The following is a 16,089-nucleotide window of genomic DNA, read 5'->3' as shown; positions in this document are numbered from 1 at the left end:
GGTAATGAGTCCTGTTATTAGGCTGTTGTCTAGATGAGACAGTCAAGGCCCCAAGTGTATAGGGAGCTGGGATGGGAACCCGTTTCTGATCAGATGTAGTTTGACTTCTGATGAGACACTGTCCTGAGATATTAGCTCCCCAAATCCAGTACTTTCCATAAACTACAGCATAGCCTCGAGAAAAATACACTTGTTTGCCAAACACTTGTTTCTGTAGAAAGGTAGAAAACATGCAGCTGTAGTGACCCCAGGTTCACTGGTTGACCTAGTGTTACCAGTGGCAATTCAGCTATTATTTCTTGAAAACCCTGTGTCTGGGGCCTTCCTTGGCAAATTTTTCATCTTTAAGTGTGGCTACTGTTTTATATTCCACTGCAGTTTTTCTTTGCTAAAGGTCATGGTCATGAAAACAAATGATTATGTATAAGAAATATCAATCTTGGTTTATGAACGTATTTAGCCCATTTCCTGGGTGTCTATTCTCCCAGTGGTAGTGAGTGGCAGAGTGAGCAAATTTTATCACCAGTAAATCAGATTTAGTGGCTACAGTAGGGGTCTGCGCAGAGGAAGGAGTTTGTTCCTAGAGCTGGTTCTGAGATTCATGAGCCATCTCCATGCCCCATCTGGCCCTCCAGGCAAACCCTGTATGAGGAAGGGATCCTCATGCTTTCTTCTCATTCCCTTTCTTCTCTTACTATCCCATCTTCCTGAAATGGCTTGCTGAAGAGAATATCGAACTGCAGAGAAGCAAGATGAATGTCCTTTCAAGTTCTGCATCTAGACCCTGGAGTTGGCCCCTCCTCTGTCAGCACCAGGCTTGCTGGGGAGCAGGGACTATGAAGTACTTTGTGTCTGTCACAAGCCTTACATTCACAATATTGACATTAATTGCCTGGGTTTATTTCCCTTATTGGCATAAGAAAATGAAGAGAAAAGTAGCTGTGGGTAGTTTATCAGTGGGAGTAGTCCTTCCCATTTGCTGTCAAAGGGATAGGACATCCTGCCAGTGTGACACTGATGTGATGGCCAGCCTCACCTTTTCTAGCACAGAGAGACAGAAGGCGTCTGCAGAGTGGACAGGTGCTCATGATAAGACCACAGGCCCAAGTTGTCCTACATATGCCAGAATTCTCATCATTTCTCACTTATCTGCTGTTCTTACTGATTCAACAAATATTTATTGAGCACCTTCTATGAACTAGGCTCAGCTCTAGGCACGGGGAAGAAGGCAATATCCCCTAAATCCTTACCCAAGTAGAGCTTGTACTTAGTGGGGCAGATGGACAATGAAGGGGGTAAGTATCTAGTTCATGAACACTAAGAGCCAGAGTAATTATAGGAAGTGAGCAAATCATGCATTCCTAATTTGTTTATTTCTTAAATACAAGACACACACACACACACACAGCTTTTCTTACTTCCCTGGATTGGGAAATGGCTAGGAGGGAAAGATACTTTCAAATAGTAGCCATGAAAAAACAGCTTTAATTAGAATATAGATAAATAAATAAATATCAGTGTATTTCTTCCTTGGTTTCTTCTGAACTCTGTTTCCAGCTGTGTCCTGTTTTGGACTGAGTTGGGCCAGGGAGCCTTTATCCCTGCTGACAAGTGTCATGTTGTTTACAAATACTTGAGGCCAGATTATGTCTTTAGCATTATATAAACATTACTCTCTGCTGATGTTTAACAATTGGCTATAGAATGTCTCCTCCCATTTCCCAAGGTCAGTCAGCGTTTTGCTGGTAGTAAGCACCATGAAAACCATGCCAAATGTATGTATTTGTGCACATTATTTCCATATGTCCACATTGAAGGTTTGGCCTTGAGGAGTCTACATTGCAGATAAACTTAGATATCTTGCTCAGTACCTGACAAACAAATGTTACTTTTTCCCTTTGCACTTGAAAATATAACTAACTCACTTCAGTGAGATCATTTCTCAGAAAGCTGTATGTTGCCCTCCCTTGGAAAGACCCTGTAGGCACAAGGAAGCCAGTATTTCCTGCAGTGACATCCCAAAGCACCAGCCTCTGAGTGGCTGCTTTATCTTTTTGGTACAGAAATAGTAGCATTTTAGTTTGTGGGAGTCTTTGAGAAGTCACAAATGTCCAAGAACATGCTTTTGAACAGGTTTTGAGTACGTAGAATGATCACTCAAATGACATTGATTTTTCAATGATTTGAAGACCCAGGTTTGCTGATCATATTTTCCAATGGTACAAGTGTGGAGGAAATTAATGTGCTCTTAATTTATATTATTAAATGTAGAGTTGTTGAGGTTAAGGGTCTGGGTACCCATATTCTTCACTGAACAGACACCATGGGAATGTAGGGGTCCATTTGGTAACCTGGAGGTATATCTACAGAGAGTAAGTGGGGTCATGGATGGCTGAATAAAAGAACTGGGAGAAGAAAGGCTTCTTGGGGTGGGGGTATTGAAGAATTTGAAGGGGTGTTATTGAATGACAAATTAGATTTATTCTGGGTAGCTTTAAAGGGCTGAGCCAAGACTGATGGTTGGAATTTGAATGGCTACAAAACTTAGTCCAATTTTAGGAAGACTCTTTCTCTACTAAAATGACAAAGCAAGAAGCAGCCTGGTGAGATGGTGACCTCCAGCAGTGTGATGCTGAAACAGAGGCTGGGCCACTGTGGGCAAAAGTATGGCAACGAGATTTCTGGACCCCAGGGAGACTGCACCATCTGACCTTCAAGGAGCCCTTTGATTTTGAGGTTTATGGCTTTGGCAGAGTGCATAGGAAGGGGAGTGTGCTTGGAGATTTACCCAGATCAAATTCTTTATTAGAAACTGCTCCTTCTGATGCAGAAGCAAGAGTATGGGACCCACTGGATGCAGCTCTGGGTCCAGCACATGTTGATACCCCTTGATCCTCCAGGGAACATGTAGGTTGCCTCAGCTTGGTCTTCAGACCATCTTCCAGGGCCATAGCTCAACTGCCCTACAACAGCCAGGTGACTCTTGCCCCTGTAGGGAAAATCCACCATTCCTTTCCTCTTTGCTGCCTTGCTCCTCCTCACCACAGACAACTTTTCCAGAAAGTTCTCCCTGCTGCTCTCAGCGACTGTAGCATGAAGTTGAGGTGATAAATGCCCTTCACACTGTCATGCATGTGTCTGCATTTCTCTAGTCAGAGCTGTGGTCCTGGAGGATACTTTCTCTCTAACCCTGTGGTGTTTGGAATGGAATTTTTAACATCTTAGGATTTAACCAAAGTAGTAAGTTGATTTTAGTGGTTTTAGAAAATATTTTAAACACAGACATCTGATGGGAAAGGTAATGCTTACTGAATGTTTGGCAGGGTCCTGGGTGGATGACGCTTGTCATTAACACTTGTGACAGTTACACAAGGTGCATGTCACCTGTTGTTTCTCAGATGATCACATGGCAGCTGAGAAAGGTAAACTGCCACGTTAATACAGCTACTATAGAAAGCTAAGCCAGGCCACTCTGTCTAGACAGTTCATACTTGTTCCTTGACTTCTGACTGCTCCCTTTGGTCTGCAGGATAAGGACCGAATTTCATCACCGTATGCCTAACACACATTCAAGCCTCCATCTCCCTGAGCGCTGCTCAGAAGCTTAAATCCTTAGCTATGAAAATGGTGCCTGCACTGGACTTGAATTATTCTGCATCACTGACCATAGCTACCTCCTCAGTACTGTCACAGGCTGTCATCCTCCTTCCCTGGAGTAGTAGGAGTGCTTCTGAGCTCTGGATTCTGGGGAGTTTGGTGTTGGGGACTGTCAGGAACTGCTCTTTCCTTCATCATAAACTTAGGCAAGGGGTGGGTGAGGCACGAGTGAATGGAGCCTTTGTCCTGAAAGCTTTAAGGAGAAAAGATGAAATCCTGCAGAAGAGGCAGGCTGGTGCCAGCCTGGGCAGGAACCACTGGTTGGGGGGCAAAGTGCAGGCTGGGCTTGTGATCTTGTTCTCATTAGGTCTCCTTGTAGGATGGCTTTGGGAAGAAACAAAGGCCCCCATGAAGTCTCTGCCTGAAATGGGGAGTGTTCATTTTCATTCCTTTGGTGTTTCTAGGCGGCCTCTTGTTGAACTTGGCCTTTCTCTGGAGCCCTCTCCTTGACGAACAGAGGGGAACTAGACACAAACTTTTAAGGAGCTTTGTGAAGCTTGGAGGGTCTGGCCTCTGGCTTCCAGAGCCTGCGGAAGTCGGTGCTGCCCCACTAGGGCCTGCTGAAGTGATGCAGAGGCTGGTGTGTGGTTCAGGTGGTTGCCCTCATTCTGTCTTTCCGTGTTAGTTCCGTGATTAAATAACAAAATCAAATTGTGTACACAAAAATGGCAAAATGACTGGCTATTTGCTAAGTCCAGGGTCAGCTGGGCCAGCTGGTGGAACAAGATGGAAGGGAGTGCCTAGTTCTCAGGGTTGCCTTTTCTCCACTTCCTGCCCCACAGTCAAGTGGGCGGTGCCTGCGTGTGCTCCCTGTTTCCAGAGTTGACTCTCATTGACTCTGATTGGGCTGGATTGGGTCACATGTCAATCCCTAAACCAATCCGTTTCTCCGGGGAGATGCTGTGCTCTGACTGGCAGGCAGAACCTCAAGATTAGCCTGGGAGTGGAGGGAAGGGTCTCATGGATAGGAGAGGTGCCAGGTGGTGGGTGTCAGGCTGCCTCTGCATATGCTCTGCCTATTTCCATCACGCCAAGCCCATTTAGTGCCTGGCCCAGAGGAAAAGGCGGTGCTGTCACTACCCCACAACCATTCCTTGGGACTACAGGGTGGTTGGTTGTCCTGCGACCTGCTTTCCCTCCCTATTTGCTGTGGCTACACAGAACAGGAGTCTTTTGCATGAGCCTGGGCCCTCCTGGCTAGAGCCTTACTTGATGGCCTGCATTGATTCAGAAAACTGGGGCCTTACTTTCCCCACTAAAGGCCTTAGAAGATCTCTTTTGAGGATGAACATTTCCAGAAGTCTCAGGGATATGATGATTTTAGGCTTTGGACCCTGTGTTGGGAAGCCCTACTGTAAATGGACACAAGGACAGCCATTTTACCACAGTAATATGGGTGTGAATCTCTGTAACAGCCTACAAAATTGAAAACATTATTTTCTGGAAAAGATCTTGCCATGCAATAAGCACTTGAATGCCTGCTGGGTGTACAGTACTTGCTGTTTACAGAATTATTCCACCCCAAATTACTCTGTGTTTTGGCCCTTTCCTATCTCTGATGCCCTTCTCTCCCTTGTGCTGCAGGGAACTGCTGGAGACCACGTGCCGCTTGGCCAACACGCTGAAGAGACATGGAATCCGTCGAGGGGACCGTGTGGCAATCTACATGCCTGTTTCACCACTGGCTGTGGCTGCAATGCTGGCCTGTGCCAGGGTTGGAGCTGTCCACACGGTTGTCTTTGCTGGCTTCAGTGCAGAGTCCCTGGCTGGGAGGATCAATGATGGTGAGCATATGGGAAAGACCCTGGTCTTTGTTCCTTGGGGCCTGGCCATCAGACTTAGACAGATATTAATAAAAGTCACACAAATGACAGATACCACCAGGGACAGGGACATGGCTGAATGTGCATTTAGTTCTCAGTTCTGCGAGCTGAGATCTGAGGGCAATGAGGTGAAGAAGGGAAAGAAGATTCCAGGTGGAGGGAACAGCTAGGTACCAGCTGACTGGTTGGAGGAGCACAGCTTGTGAGGGCTTGAAGGAGGTTGGCGTGGCTGTGGTGGAGGAGGGAAAAAACATGTAGGGTGAGATAAGGCTGGAGATGTATGGGGAAGGTCTCACAGGTCAACAACTAGAAGACTTTCATCATGAGAGAGGGTGGGTGGACCACTTCTGGAGGCCTGGAGTCAGGTAGGGGCTTATGTTGCATCTTTAAGGCTTTCTGTCTACAGGTAGGTCAGAGTCTTTTGAACAGTGTGCAGAACAATAATGTCTCCCTTCTTTTTCTGGTGGGAGAGCTGAATGTATGGATGGTGACCCCATGTCTGCAAAGTCTGACCGCTGTTCTAGTAAGATCCTAGAGAGTCCCCTGAGCTGGTTCCCTAAGAAGATTGCCAAATTATGGGGGTCACTGAGAGTTCTTTGTGTCTCACTGAAGACTTGCCTTTGGGTAGTGAACAGAGCTAAAGGGCAGAATTCTCAGAACCCTGCTGACTACCTTTAGGAAGGGCTGGGAAGCCTTTCTACTTTCATTCTGTGTCTCTCCCTCCACTTTCAAGGGTTGGTGCTGTCATTCATTTCTCTTTCTCTCTTTAAACTCTGTAGCACCGACTATGTGCCAGGCACTGTTCTAAATACTTTGCAAAGGTCATCTCCTTAAATTTGACTAACTTTGTATTTGTAAATATGGTATGAGATAATACTCTATTTCTCCTTTTCTTCATTTTTTATTACTGTTATTGCCATCCTAGAGTATACAATTCAGTGGCATTGAGCACATTCATAATGTTGTGCAAACACCATCACGGTCTATTCCAGAACTTTTTCATCACCCTCAATGGACACCTCATACCCATTAATCAGGAATTCCCCATTTCCCCCTCCACCCAGCTTCTGGCAACCACTAATCTGCTTTCTGTGTCAATGATTTGCCTATTCTGGGTATTTCATATAAATGAACTCATATAACATGTGGCCTTTTGTTTATGACTTCTTTCACTACTCACAATGTTTTCAAGGTTCATCCATGTTGTAGCATGTATTATTGCTTCATTTCTTTTTTCCATAAATAAAATTTGACTGTATGGATGTACCATGTTTTGTTGATTTATTCATCTGTTGATGGACATTTGACTTGTTAACACTTCTTGGTTATTGTGAATAGAGTTGCTGTGAACATTCATGAGAACATCTGTTTTCAATTTTTTGTGTATATACCTAGGAGTAGAATTGCTGGCCCATATGGTAAATCTATATTTAACTTATTGAGGAACTGCAAAACTGTTTTCCAAAGTTGCTGCTCTGTTGTACCTTCCCACTAACAATGTATGAAAGTTCTAATTTCTCTGAATCTTCATCAACACTTGTTATTTTACTTTAAAAAAAAATTATAGAGGCACCTGGGTGGCTCAGTTTGTCAAGCATCTGACTCTTGATCTTAGCTCAGGTCTTGATTTCAGGGTCATGAGTTCAAGCCCCACATTGGGCTCTGTCCTGGGTGTGAAGCCTACTTAAAAAAAATTATAGTCATCCTAGTGGGTATGAAGTGGTTTTTCATTGTGGGTTTGGTTTACATTCCTAATGACTAATATCACTGAGCATCTTTTCATGCATCTTGTTTGGTTTACATTCCTAATGACTAATATCACTGAGCATCTTGTCCGTTAGTATGTCTTCTTTGGAGAAATGTCTACTTAAGCCCTTTGTCCATTTTTTAATTGGCTATTTGCTTTTTGTTGTTGAGTTGTAAGAGTTCTCTGTATGTATTCTGGATGCCAGACCTTTATCAGATTTATAATTTGCAATGATTTTCTCCCATTCTGTGGGTTATGTTTTCATTCTCTCCATAGTGTCTTTTGATGCACAAAAGTTTTTAATCATGATGAAGTCTGGATCACCTATTTTTTCTTCTGTTGTGTGTTGTTTTGGTGTATTATTCAAGAATCCATTACCAGCTCCAATGTCATGAAGATTTGTTCCTATGTTTTCTTCTAAAAGTTTTATGGTCTTAGCTTTTATATTTAGGTCTTTGATCCAATTTGAGCTCATTTTTTGGGGGTATGGTGTGAGATCCAATTTCATTCTTTTGCCTCTGGGTATCCAGTGGTACCAGCACCATTTACTGAAGAGACTGTTTTTTTCCCCCTCATTGGATGGCCTTGGCACTTTGTCAAAACTAATTTGTCCTATATGTGAGGGCTTATTTCTGAGTTCTCTATTCTATTCCAATGATCTGTATATCATCCTTGATTTTCTTTTTTTTTTTTTTTTTTTAATTTTTTTTTATTTTTTAATATATGAAATTTACTGTCAAATTGGTTTCCATACAACACCCAGTGCTCATCCCAAAAGGTGCCCTCCTCAATACCCATCACCCACCCTGCCCTCCCTCCCACCCCCCATCAACCCTCAGTTTGTTCTCAGTTTTTAACAGTTTCTAATGCTTTGGCTCTCTCCCACTCTAACCTCTTTTTTTTTTTTTTTTCCTTCCCCTCCCCCATGGGTTTCTGTTATGTTTCTCAGGATCCACATAAGAGTGAAACCATATGGTATCTGTCTTTCTCTGTATGGCTTATTTCACTTAGCATCACACTCTCCAGTTCCATCCATGTTGCTACAAAAGGCCATATTTCATTTTTTCTCATTGCCACGTAGTATTCCATTGTGTATATAAACCACAATTTCTTTATCCATTCATCAGTTGATGGACATTTAGGCTCTTTCCATAATTTGGCTATTGTTGAGAGTGCCGCTATAAACATTGGGGTACAGGTGCCCCTATGCATCAGTACTCCTGTATCCCTTGGATAAATTCCTAGCAGTGCTATTGCTGGGTCATAGGGTAGGTCTATTTTTAATTTTCTGAGGAACCTCCATACTGTTTTCCAGAGCGGCTGCACCAATTTGCATTCCCACCAACAGTGCAAGAGGGTTCCTGTTTCTCCACATCCTCTCCAGCATCTATAGTCTCCTGATTTCTTCATTTTGGCCACTCTGACTGGCGTGAGGTGGTATCTGAGTGTGGTTTTGATTTGTATTTCCCTGATAAGGAGCGACGTTGAACATCTTTTCATGTGCCTGTTGGCCATCCGGATGTCTTCTTTAGAGAAGTGTCTATTCATGTTTTCTGCCCATTTCTTCACTGGGTTATTTGTTTTTCTGGTGTGGAGTTTGATGAGCTCTTTATAGATTTTGGATACTAGCCCTTTGTCCGATGTGTCATTTGCAAATATCTTTTCCCATTCCGTTGGTTGCCTTTTAGTTTTGTTGGTTGTTTCCTTTGCTGTGCAGAAGCTTTTTATCTTCATAAGGTCCCAGTAATTCACTTTTGCTTTTAATTCCCTTGCCTTTGGGGATGTGCCGAGTAAGAGATTGCTACGGCTGAGGTCAGAGAGGTCTTTTCCTGCTTTCTCCTCTAAGGTTTTGATGGTTTCCTGTCTCACATTCAGGTCCTTTATCCATTTTGAGTTTATTTTTGTGAATGGTGTGAGAAAGTGGTCTAGTTTCAACCTTCTGCATGTTGCTGTCCAGTTCTCCCAGCACCATTTGTTAAAGAGACTGTCTTTTTTCCATTGGATGTTCTTTCCTGCTTTGTCAAAGATGAGTTGGCCATACGTTTGTGGGTCTAGTTCTGGGGTTTCTATTCTATTCCATTGGTCTATGTGTCTGTTTTTATGCCAATACCATGCTGTCTTGATGATGACAGCTTTGTAGTAGAGGCTAAAGTCTGGGATTGTGATGCCTCCTGCTTTGGTCTTCTTCTTCAAAATTACTTTGGCTATTCGGGGCCTTTTGTGGTTCCATATGAATTTTAGGATTGCTTGTTCTAGTTTCGAGAAGAATGCTGGTGCAATTTTGATTGGGATTGCATTGAATGTGTAGATAGCTTTGGGTAGTATTGACATTTTGACAATATTTATTCTTCCAATCCATGAGCATGGAATGTCTTTCCATTTCTTTATATCTTCTTCAATTACCTGCATAAGCTTTCTATAGTTTTCAGCATACAGATCTTTTACATCTTTGGTTAGATTTATTCCTAGGTATTTTATGCTTCTTGGTGCAATTGTGAATGGGATCAGTTTCTTCATTTGTCTTTCTGTTGCTTCATTGTTAGTGTATAAGAATGCAACTGATTTCTGCACATTGATTTTGTATCCTGCAACTTTGCTGAATTCATGTATCAGTTCTAGCAGACTTTTGGTGGAGTCTATCGGATTTTCCATGTATAATATCATGTCATCTGCAAAAAGCGAAAGCTTGACTTCATCTTTGCCAATTTTGATGCCTTTGATTTCCTTTTGTTGTCTGATTGCTGATGCTAGAACTTCCAGCACTATATTAAACAGCAGCGGTGACAGTGGGCATCCCTGTCGTGTTCCTGATCTCAGGGAAAAAGCTCTCAGTTTTTCCCCGTTGAGGATGATGTTAGCTGTGGGCTTTTCATAAATGGCCTTTATGATCTTTAAGTATGTTCCTTCTATCCCGACTTTCTCAAGGGTTTTTATTAAGAAAGGGTGCTGGATTTTGTCAAAGGCCTTTTCTGCATCGATTGACAGGATCATATGGTTCTTCTCTTTTTTTTTGTTAATGTGATGTATCACGTTGATCGATTTGCGAATGTTGAACCAGCCCTGCATCCCAGGAATGAATCCCACTTGATCATGGTGAATAATTCTTTTTATATGCTGTTGAATTCGATTTGCTAGTATCTTATTAAGAATTTTTGCATCCATATTCATCAGGGATATTGGCCTGTAGTTCTCTTTTTTTACTGGGTCTCTGTCTGGTTTAGGAATCAAAGTAATACTGGCTTCATAGAATGAGTCTGGAAGTTTTCCTTCCCTTTCTATTTCTTGGAATAGCTTGAGAAGGATAGGTATTATCTCTGCTTTAAATGTCTGGTAGAACTCCCCTGGGAAGCCATCTGGTCCTGGACTCTTATTTGTTGGGAGATTTTTGATAACCGATTCAATTTCTTCGCTGGTTATGGGTCTGTTCAAGCTTTCTATTTCCTCCTGATTGAGTTTTGGAAGAGTGTGGGTGTTTAGAAATTTGTCCATTTCTTCCAGGTTGTCCAATTTGCTGGCATATAATTTTTCATAGTATTCCCTGATAATTGTTTGTATCTCTGAGGGATTGGTTGTAATCATTCCATTTTCATTCATGATTTTATCTATTTGGGTCATCTCCCTTTTCTTTTTGAGAAGCCTGGCTACAGGTTTGTCAATTTTGTTTATTTTTTCAAAAAACCAACTCTTGGTTTCGTTGATCTGCTCTACAGTTTTTTTAGATTCTATATTGTTTATTTCTGCTCTGATCTTTATTATTTCTCTTCTTCTGCTGGGTTTAGGCTGCCTTTGCTGTTCTGCTTCTATTTCCTTTAGGTGTGCTGTTAGATTTTGTATTTGGGATTTTTCTTGTTTCTTGAGATAGGCCTGGATTGCAATGTATTTTCCTCTCAGGACTGCCTTCGCTGCATCCCAAAGCGTTTGGATTGTTGTATTTTCATTTTCGTTTGTTTCCATATATGTTTTAATTTCTTCTCTAATTGCCTGGTTGACCCACTCATTCGTTAGTAGGGTGTTCTTTAACCTCCATGCTTTTGGAGGTTTTCCAGACTTTTTCCTGTGGTTGATTTCAAGCTTCATAGCATTGTGGTCTGAAAGTATGCATGGTATAATTTCAATTCTTGTAAACTTATGAAGGGCTGTTTTGTGACCCAGTATATGATCTATCTTGGAGAATGTTCCATGTGCACTCGAGAAGAAAGTATATTCTGTTGCTTTGGGATGCAGAGTTCTAAATATATCTGTCAAGTCCATCTGATCCAATGTATCATTCAGGGCCCTTGTTTCTTTATTGACTGTGTGTCTAGATGATCTATCCATTTCTGTAAGTGGGGTGTTAAAGTCCCCTGCAATGACCACATTCTTATCAATAAGGTTGCTTATGTTTATGAGTAATTGTTTTATATATCTGGGGGCTTGGGTATTTGGCGCATAGACATTTATAATAGTTAGCTCTTCCTGGTGGATAGACCCTGTGATTATTATATAATGCCCTTCTTCATCTCTTGTTACAGCCTTTAATTTAAAGTCTAGTTTGTCTGATATAAGTATGGCTACTCCAGCTTTCTTTTGGCTTCCAGTAGCATGATAAATAGTTCTCCATCCCCTCACTCTCAATCTAAAGGTGTCCTCAGATCTAAAATGAGTCTCTTGTAGACAGCAAATAGATGGGTCTTGTTTTTTTATCCATTCTGATACCCTATGTCTTTTAGTTGGCGCATTTAATCCATTTACATTCAGTGTTATTATAGAAAGATATGGGTTTAGAGTCATTGTGATGTCTGTATGTTTTATGCTTGTAGTGATGTCTCTGGTACTTTGTCTCACAGGATCCCCCTTAGGATCTCTTGTAGGGATGGTTTCGTGGTGACAAATTCCTTCAGTTTTTGTTTGTTTGGGAAGACCTTTATCTCTCCTTCTATTCTAAATGACAGACTTGCTGGATAAAGGATTCTCGGCTGCATATTTTTTCTGTTTAGCACACTGAAGATATCGTGCCAAGCCTTTCTGGCCTGCCAAGTTTCAAAGGAGAGATCAGTCACGAGTCTTATAGGTCTCCCTTTATATGTGAGGGCACGTTTATCCCTTGCTGCTTTCAGAATTCTCTCTTTATCCTTGTATTTTGCCAGTTTCACTATGATATGTCGTGCAGAAGATCGATTCAAGTTACGTCTGAAGGGAGTTCTCTGTGCCTCTTGGATTTCAATGCCTTTTTCCTTCCCCAGTTCAGGGAAGTTCTCAGCTATAATTTGTTCAAGTACCCCTTCAGCACCCTTCCCTCTCTCTTCCTCCTCTGGGATACCAATTATGCGTATATTATTTTTTTTTAGTGTATCACTTAGTTCTCTAATTTTCCCCTCATACTCCTGGATTTTTTTATCTCTCTTTCTTTCAGCTTCCTCTTTCTCCATAACTTTATCTTCTAGTTCACCTATTCTCTCCTCTGCCTCTTCAAGCCGAGCCATCGTGGATTCCATTTTGTTTTGCAATTCGTTTAAAGCGTTTTTCAACTCCTCGTGACTGTTCCTTAGTCCCTCGATCTTTGTGGCAAGAGATTCTCTGCTGTCCTGTATACTGTTTTCAAGCCCAGCGATTAATTTTATGACTATTATTCTAAATTCACTTTCTGTTATATTATTTAAATCCTTTTTGATCAGTTCATTAGCTGTTGTTATTTCCTGGAGATTCTTCTGAGGGGAATTCTTCCGTTTGGTCATTTTGGAGAGTCCCTGGCGTGGTGAGGACCTGCAGTGCACTTCCCCTGTGCTGTGGTGTATAACTGGAGTTAGTGGGCGGGGCCGCAGTCCGACCCGATGTCTGCCCCCAGCCCACTGCTGGGGCCACAGTCAGACTGGTGTGTGCCTTCTCTTCCCCTCTCCTAGGGGCGGGATTCACTGTGGGGTGGCGTGTCCCGTCTGGGCTACTTGCACACTGCCAGGCTTGTGTTGCTGGGGATCTGGCGTATTAGCTGGGGTGGGTAGGCAAGGTGCACGGGGGCTGGAGGGGCAGGCTTAGCTCGCTTCTCCTTAGGTGATCCACTTCAGGAGGGGCCCTGTGGCAGCGGGAGGGAGTCAGATCCGCTGCCGGAGGTTTGGCTCCGCAGAAGCACAGAGTTGGGTGTTTGCTCGGAGCGAGCAAGTTCCCTGGCAGGAACTGGTTCCCTTTGGGATTTTGGCTGGGGGATGGGCGGGGGAGATGGCGCTGGTGAGCGCCTTTGTTCCCCGCCAAGCTGAGCTCTGCCGTCCGGGGGCTCAGCAGCTCTCCCTCCCTTTGTCCTCCAGCCTTCCCGCTTTCCGCGCAGAGCTGTTAACTTATGACCTCCCAGACGCTAAGTCGCGCTTGCTGTCGGAACACAGTCTGTCCGGCCCCTCCGCTTTTGCCAGCCCGACTCGGGGGCTCTGCTTGGCCAGCGAGCCGCCCCTCCGCCCCGGCTCCCTCCCGCCAGTCCGTGGAGCGCGCACCGCCTCGCCGCCCTTCCTACCCTCTTCCGTGGGCCTCTGGTCTGCGCTTGACTCCGGAGACTCCCTTCTGCTAATCCTCTGGCGGTTTTCTGGGTTCTTTAGGCAGGTGTAGGTGGAATCTAAGTGATCGGCAGGACGCGCTGTGAGCCCTGCGTCCTCCTACGCCGCCATCTTCCGGAACCCATCACATCCTTGATTTTCATGTGTCAAACCACCCTTGCATTCCAGGAATAAATTCCCCCTTGGTCATGATGTGTAATCCTGCTAATATGCTGCTGGATATAATTTGTTGTCATTTTGTTGAGGATTGCTGCATCAGTGTTCATAAGGGGTATTGGCTTGTAGTTTTTTTTTTTTTTTTTCTTGTGATGTGTTTATCTGACTTTGGTATCAGGGTAATGCTGGCCACATAGAATTAGTTAGAAAGTGTTTCCTCCTCTGCAGTTTTTGGGAAGAGTTTGAGGAAGACTGATGTTAATTTGTCTTTAAATGTTTGGTAGAATTCACCAATAATACCATCTGGTCCTGGGCTTTTCTTTGTTGGGAGGCTACTGTTTTTGAAGGTGAGGAGACTGAGGCACAGAGAGGTTAATTGACTTGCTCAAGGTTACATTGCTAGTTAATGACAGAACTAGGATTTGAACCCAGGCATTGGGCCACCAGAGTTCATGCTTTTAGCATTATACTAGGCTGCTCTTTTTCTCTCTTGTTGACATGGTCATGGTTGTCAAGTGTTTCTGTTAAGATTCTTTTTTTTTTTAGATGATTTATTTATTTATTTATTTATTTATTTATTTATTTATTTAAGTTTTTATTTATTTTGAGAGAGAGCATGAGCAGGGGAGGGACAGAGAAAGAGGGAGATGGAATCCCAAGCAAGCTCCACACCATCATTGTGGAGTCTAATGTGGGGCTCAAACTCATGAACCATGAGATCATGACCTGTGGTGAAACCAAAAGTTGGATGCTTAACCAACTGAGCAACCCAGGCACTCCTGTTTTTTTATTTTTTTGAAAGACAGAGAGAGGGCACAAGTGAGTGAGGGGCAGAGAGAGAGACAGACAGAGAAGGAGAAAGAGAGAAGCAGGGCTCACCTGAAGCAGGGCTTGTGCTCACCTGAAGCAGGGTTCAAGCTCACCCAATGTGGGACTTCAACTCATGAACTGTGAGATCAGGACCTGAGCTGAAGTCAGATGCTTAACTGACTGAGCCACCCAAGTGCCCTAAGATTCTTTAAAACAAGCAAAAGCAGTGGGCCCTGGAGATTCAGTAGCTGGGTGCTGGAGCAGATCCAAGAACCTCAGAAATCCTAAACAACAGGCCATGGAAGGGTAGGGGCCAGGTCATATCTGAAGCCCTCAGCAGGGGAAACTCCTGTAACTTCTTTCTGGAACTTTACCATTAAGAGGCTCTTACCCAACACCTACAGCCTCCATGTACGTCTGTTCAGGTGTCCATTTCCAGGGACAAGACTCTACTGGGACAGTTGTTTGTGTCAATGAGGGCTTTTTTTGTTTGTTTGTTTTTTTTTGGTCATTTATTGTTGTGTAACAAACTACTCCAAATCTTAGTGCTTAAAACAGTAAATTTTATTATTATATTTCATGATTCTGTGGGGGCAGGAATGCAATGGGCTTAGTGAGAATGTCTTTTTTTTTTTTTTTTTGCTCCATGTAATCTGGTATATAAACTGGTTGGTTTACATGATTGGAGCCTGCCATGCATCTCTTTCATGTGGCCTGTTTGTATGACTAACCTAGACAACCTCAGGCAGTCAGACATGTTATATGATGGCTCATGGTTCCAAGAGGAAGGAAGTGGAAACTGCCAGTTGCCCTAAAGGCAAGGTCCAGAATACACTTGGCATCATTTTTGCTATATTCCATTGGTTCAACCGGTCTGGACATTCCAAATTCAAGGGAAGGAGACCAGGACTCTACTTCTACTTGAGAAGTACTATGAGACCAGGTGAAGGAATTTGCCACTACCTTTAATCCATCAGTGTGAGGGGCAGGGTGGGAGTGTGACATGGCCACCAGGGTCTCATTATGAGTTAGGCATGGCAACCTCAGTCAGTGTGTTCTAGTCTAAAGTTTCTTTCTCCTGGCCTGGCATCCAGGCTCTGACCACTCCTCTTCCCTTTATGTTCTCTGTTGCTTTAGGCTGTGTGAGGAATAGAGAGAGAGGACAGTATGGTGGGGAGGGTAGAGGACAACAGGAGGATGATTCTGAGAGGTTGTAGGTAGGGGCAAATAATGGCCACCACAGATGTCCACACTCTAATCCCCCCAAACTTTGAAATATGTTACCTTACATAGCAAAAGGGCTTAGGAGATGGGATGGGCCCTAAAATGTGGAGATTATCCAGGTGGGCCCAATCTAATTACATAAGTCCTGGAAAGC

The 16,089-nt window shown here is 43.4% G+C and overlaps 1 protein-coding gene across 1 annotated transcript in view; it reads left to right on the top strand.

The window, feature by feature from the left end:
- Positions 1–16,089, top strand: part of ACSS1 (acyl-CoA synthetase short chain family member 1) — a 67,102-nt gene that overhangs the window by 23,841 nt on the left and 27,172 nt on the right. Inside the window, exon 3 of the mRNA XM_042981013.1 lies at positions 5,242–5,441. Coding sequence (XP_042836947.1) covers positions 5,242–5,441 — 200 coding nt within the window. The remainder of the gene's footprint in view (positions 1–5,241; positions 5,442–16,089) is intronic.

The sequence above is a fragment of the Panthera tigris genome, chromosome A3 (genome assembly GCF_018350195.1).
Source record: "Panthera tigris isolate Pti1 chromosome A3, P.tigris_Pti1_mat1.1, whole genome shotgun sequence".
In the NCBI taxonomy this organism is placed as follows: domain Eukaryota; kingdom Metazoa; phylum Chordata; class Mammalia; order Carnivora; family Felidae; genus Panthera; species Panthera tigris.
The sequence above is the reverse complement of the archived record's forward strand: the minus strand, read 5'-3'. Positions and strand labels throughout refer to the sequence as shown.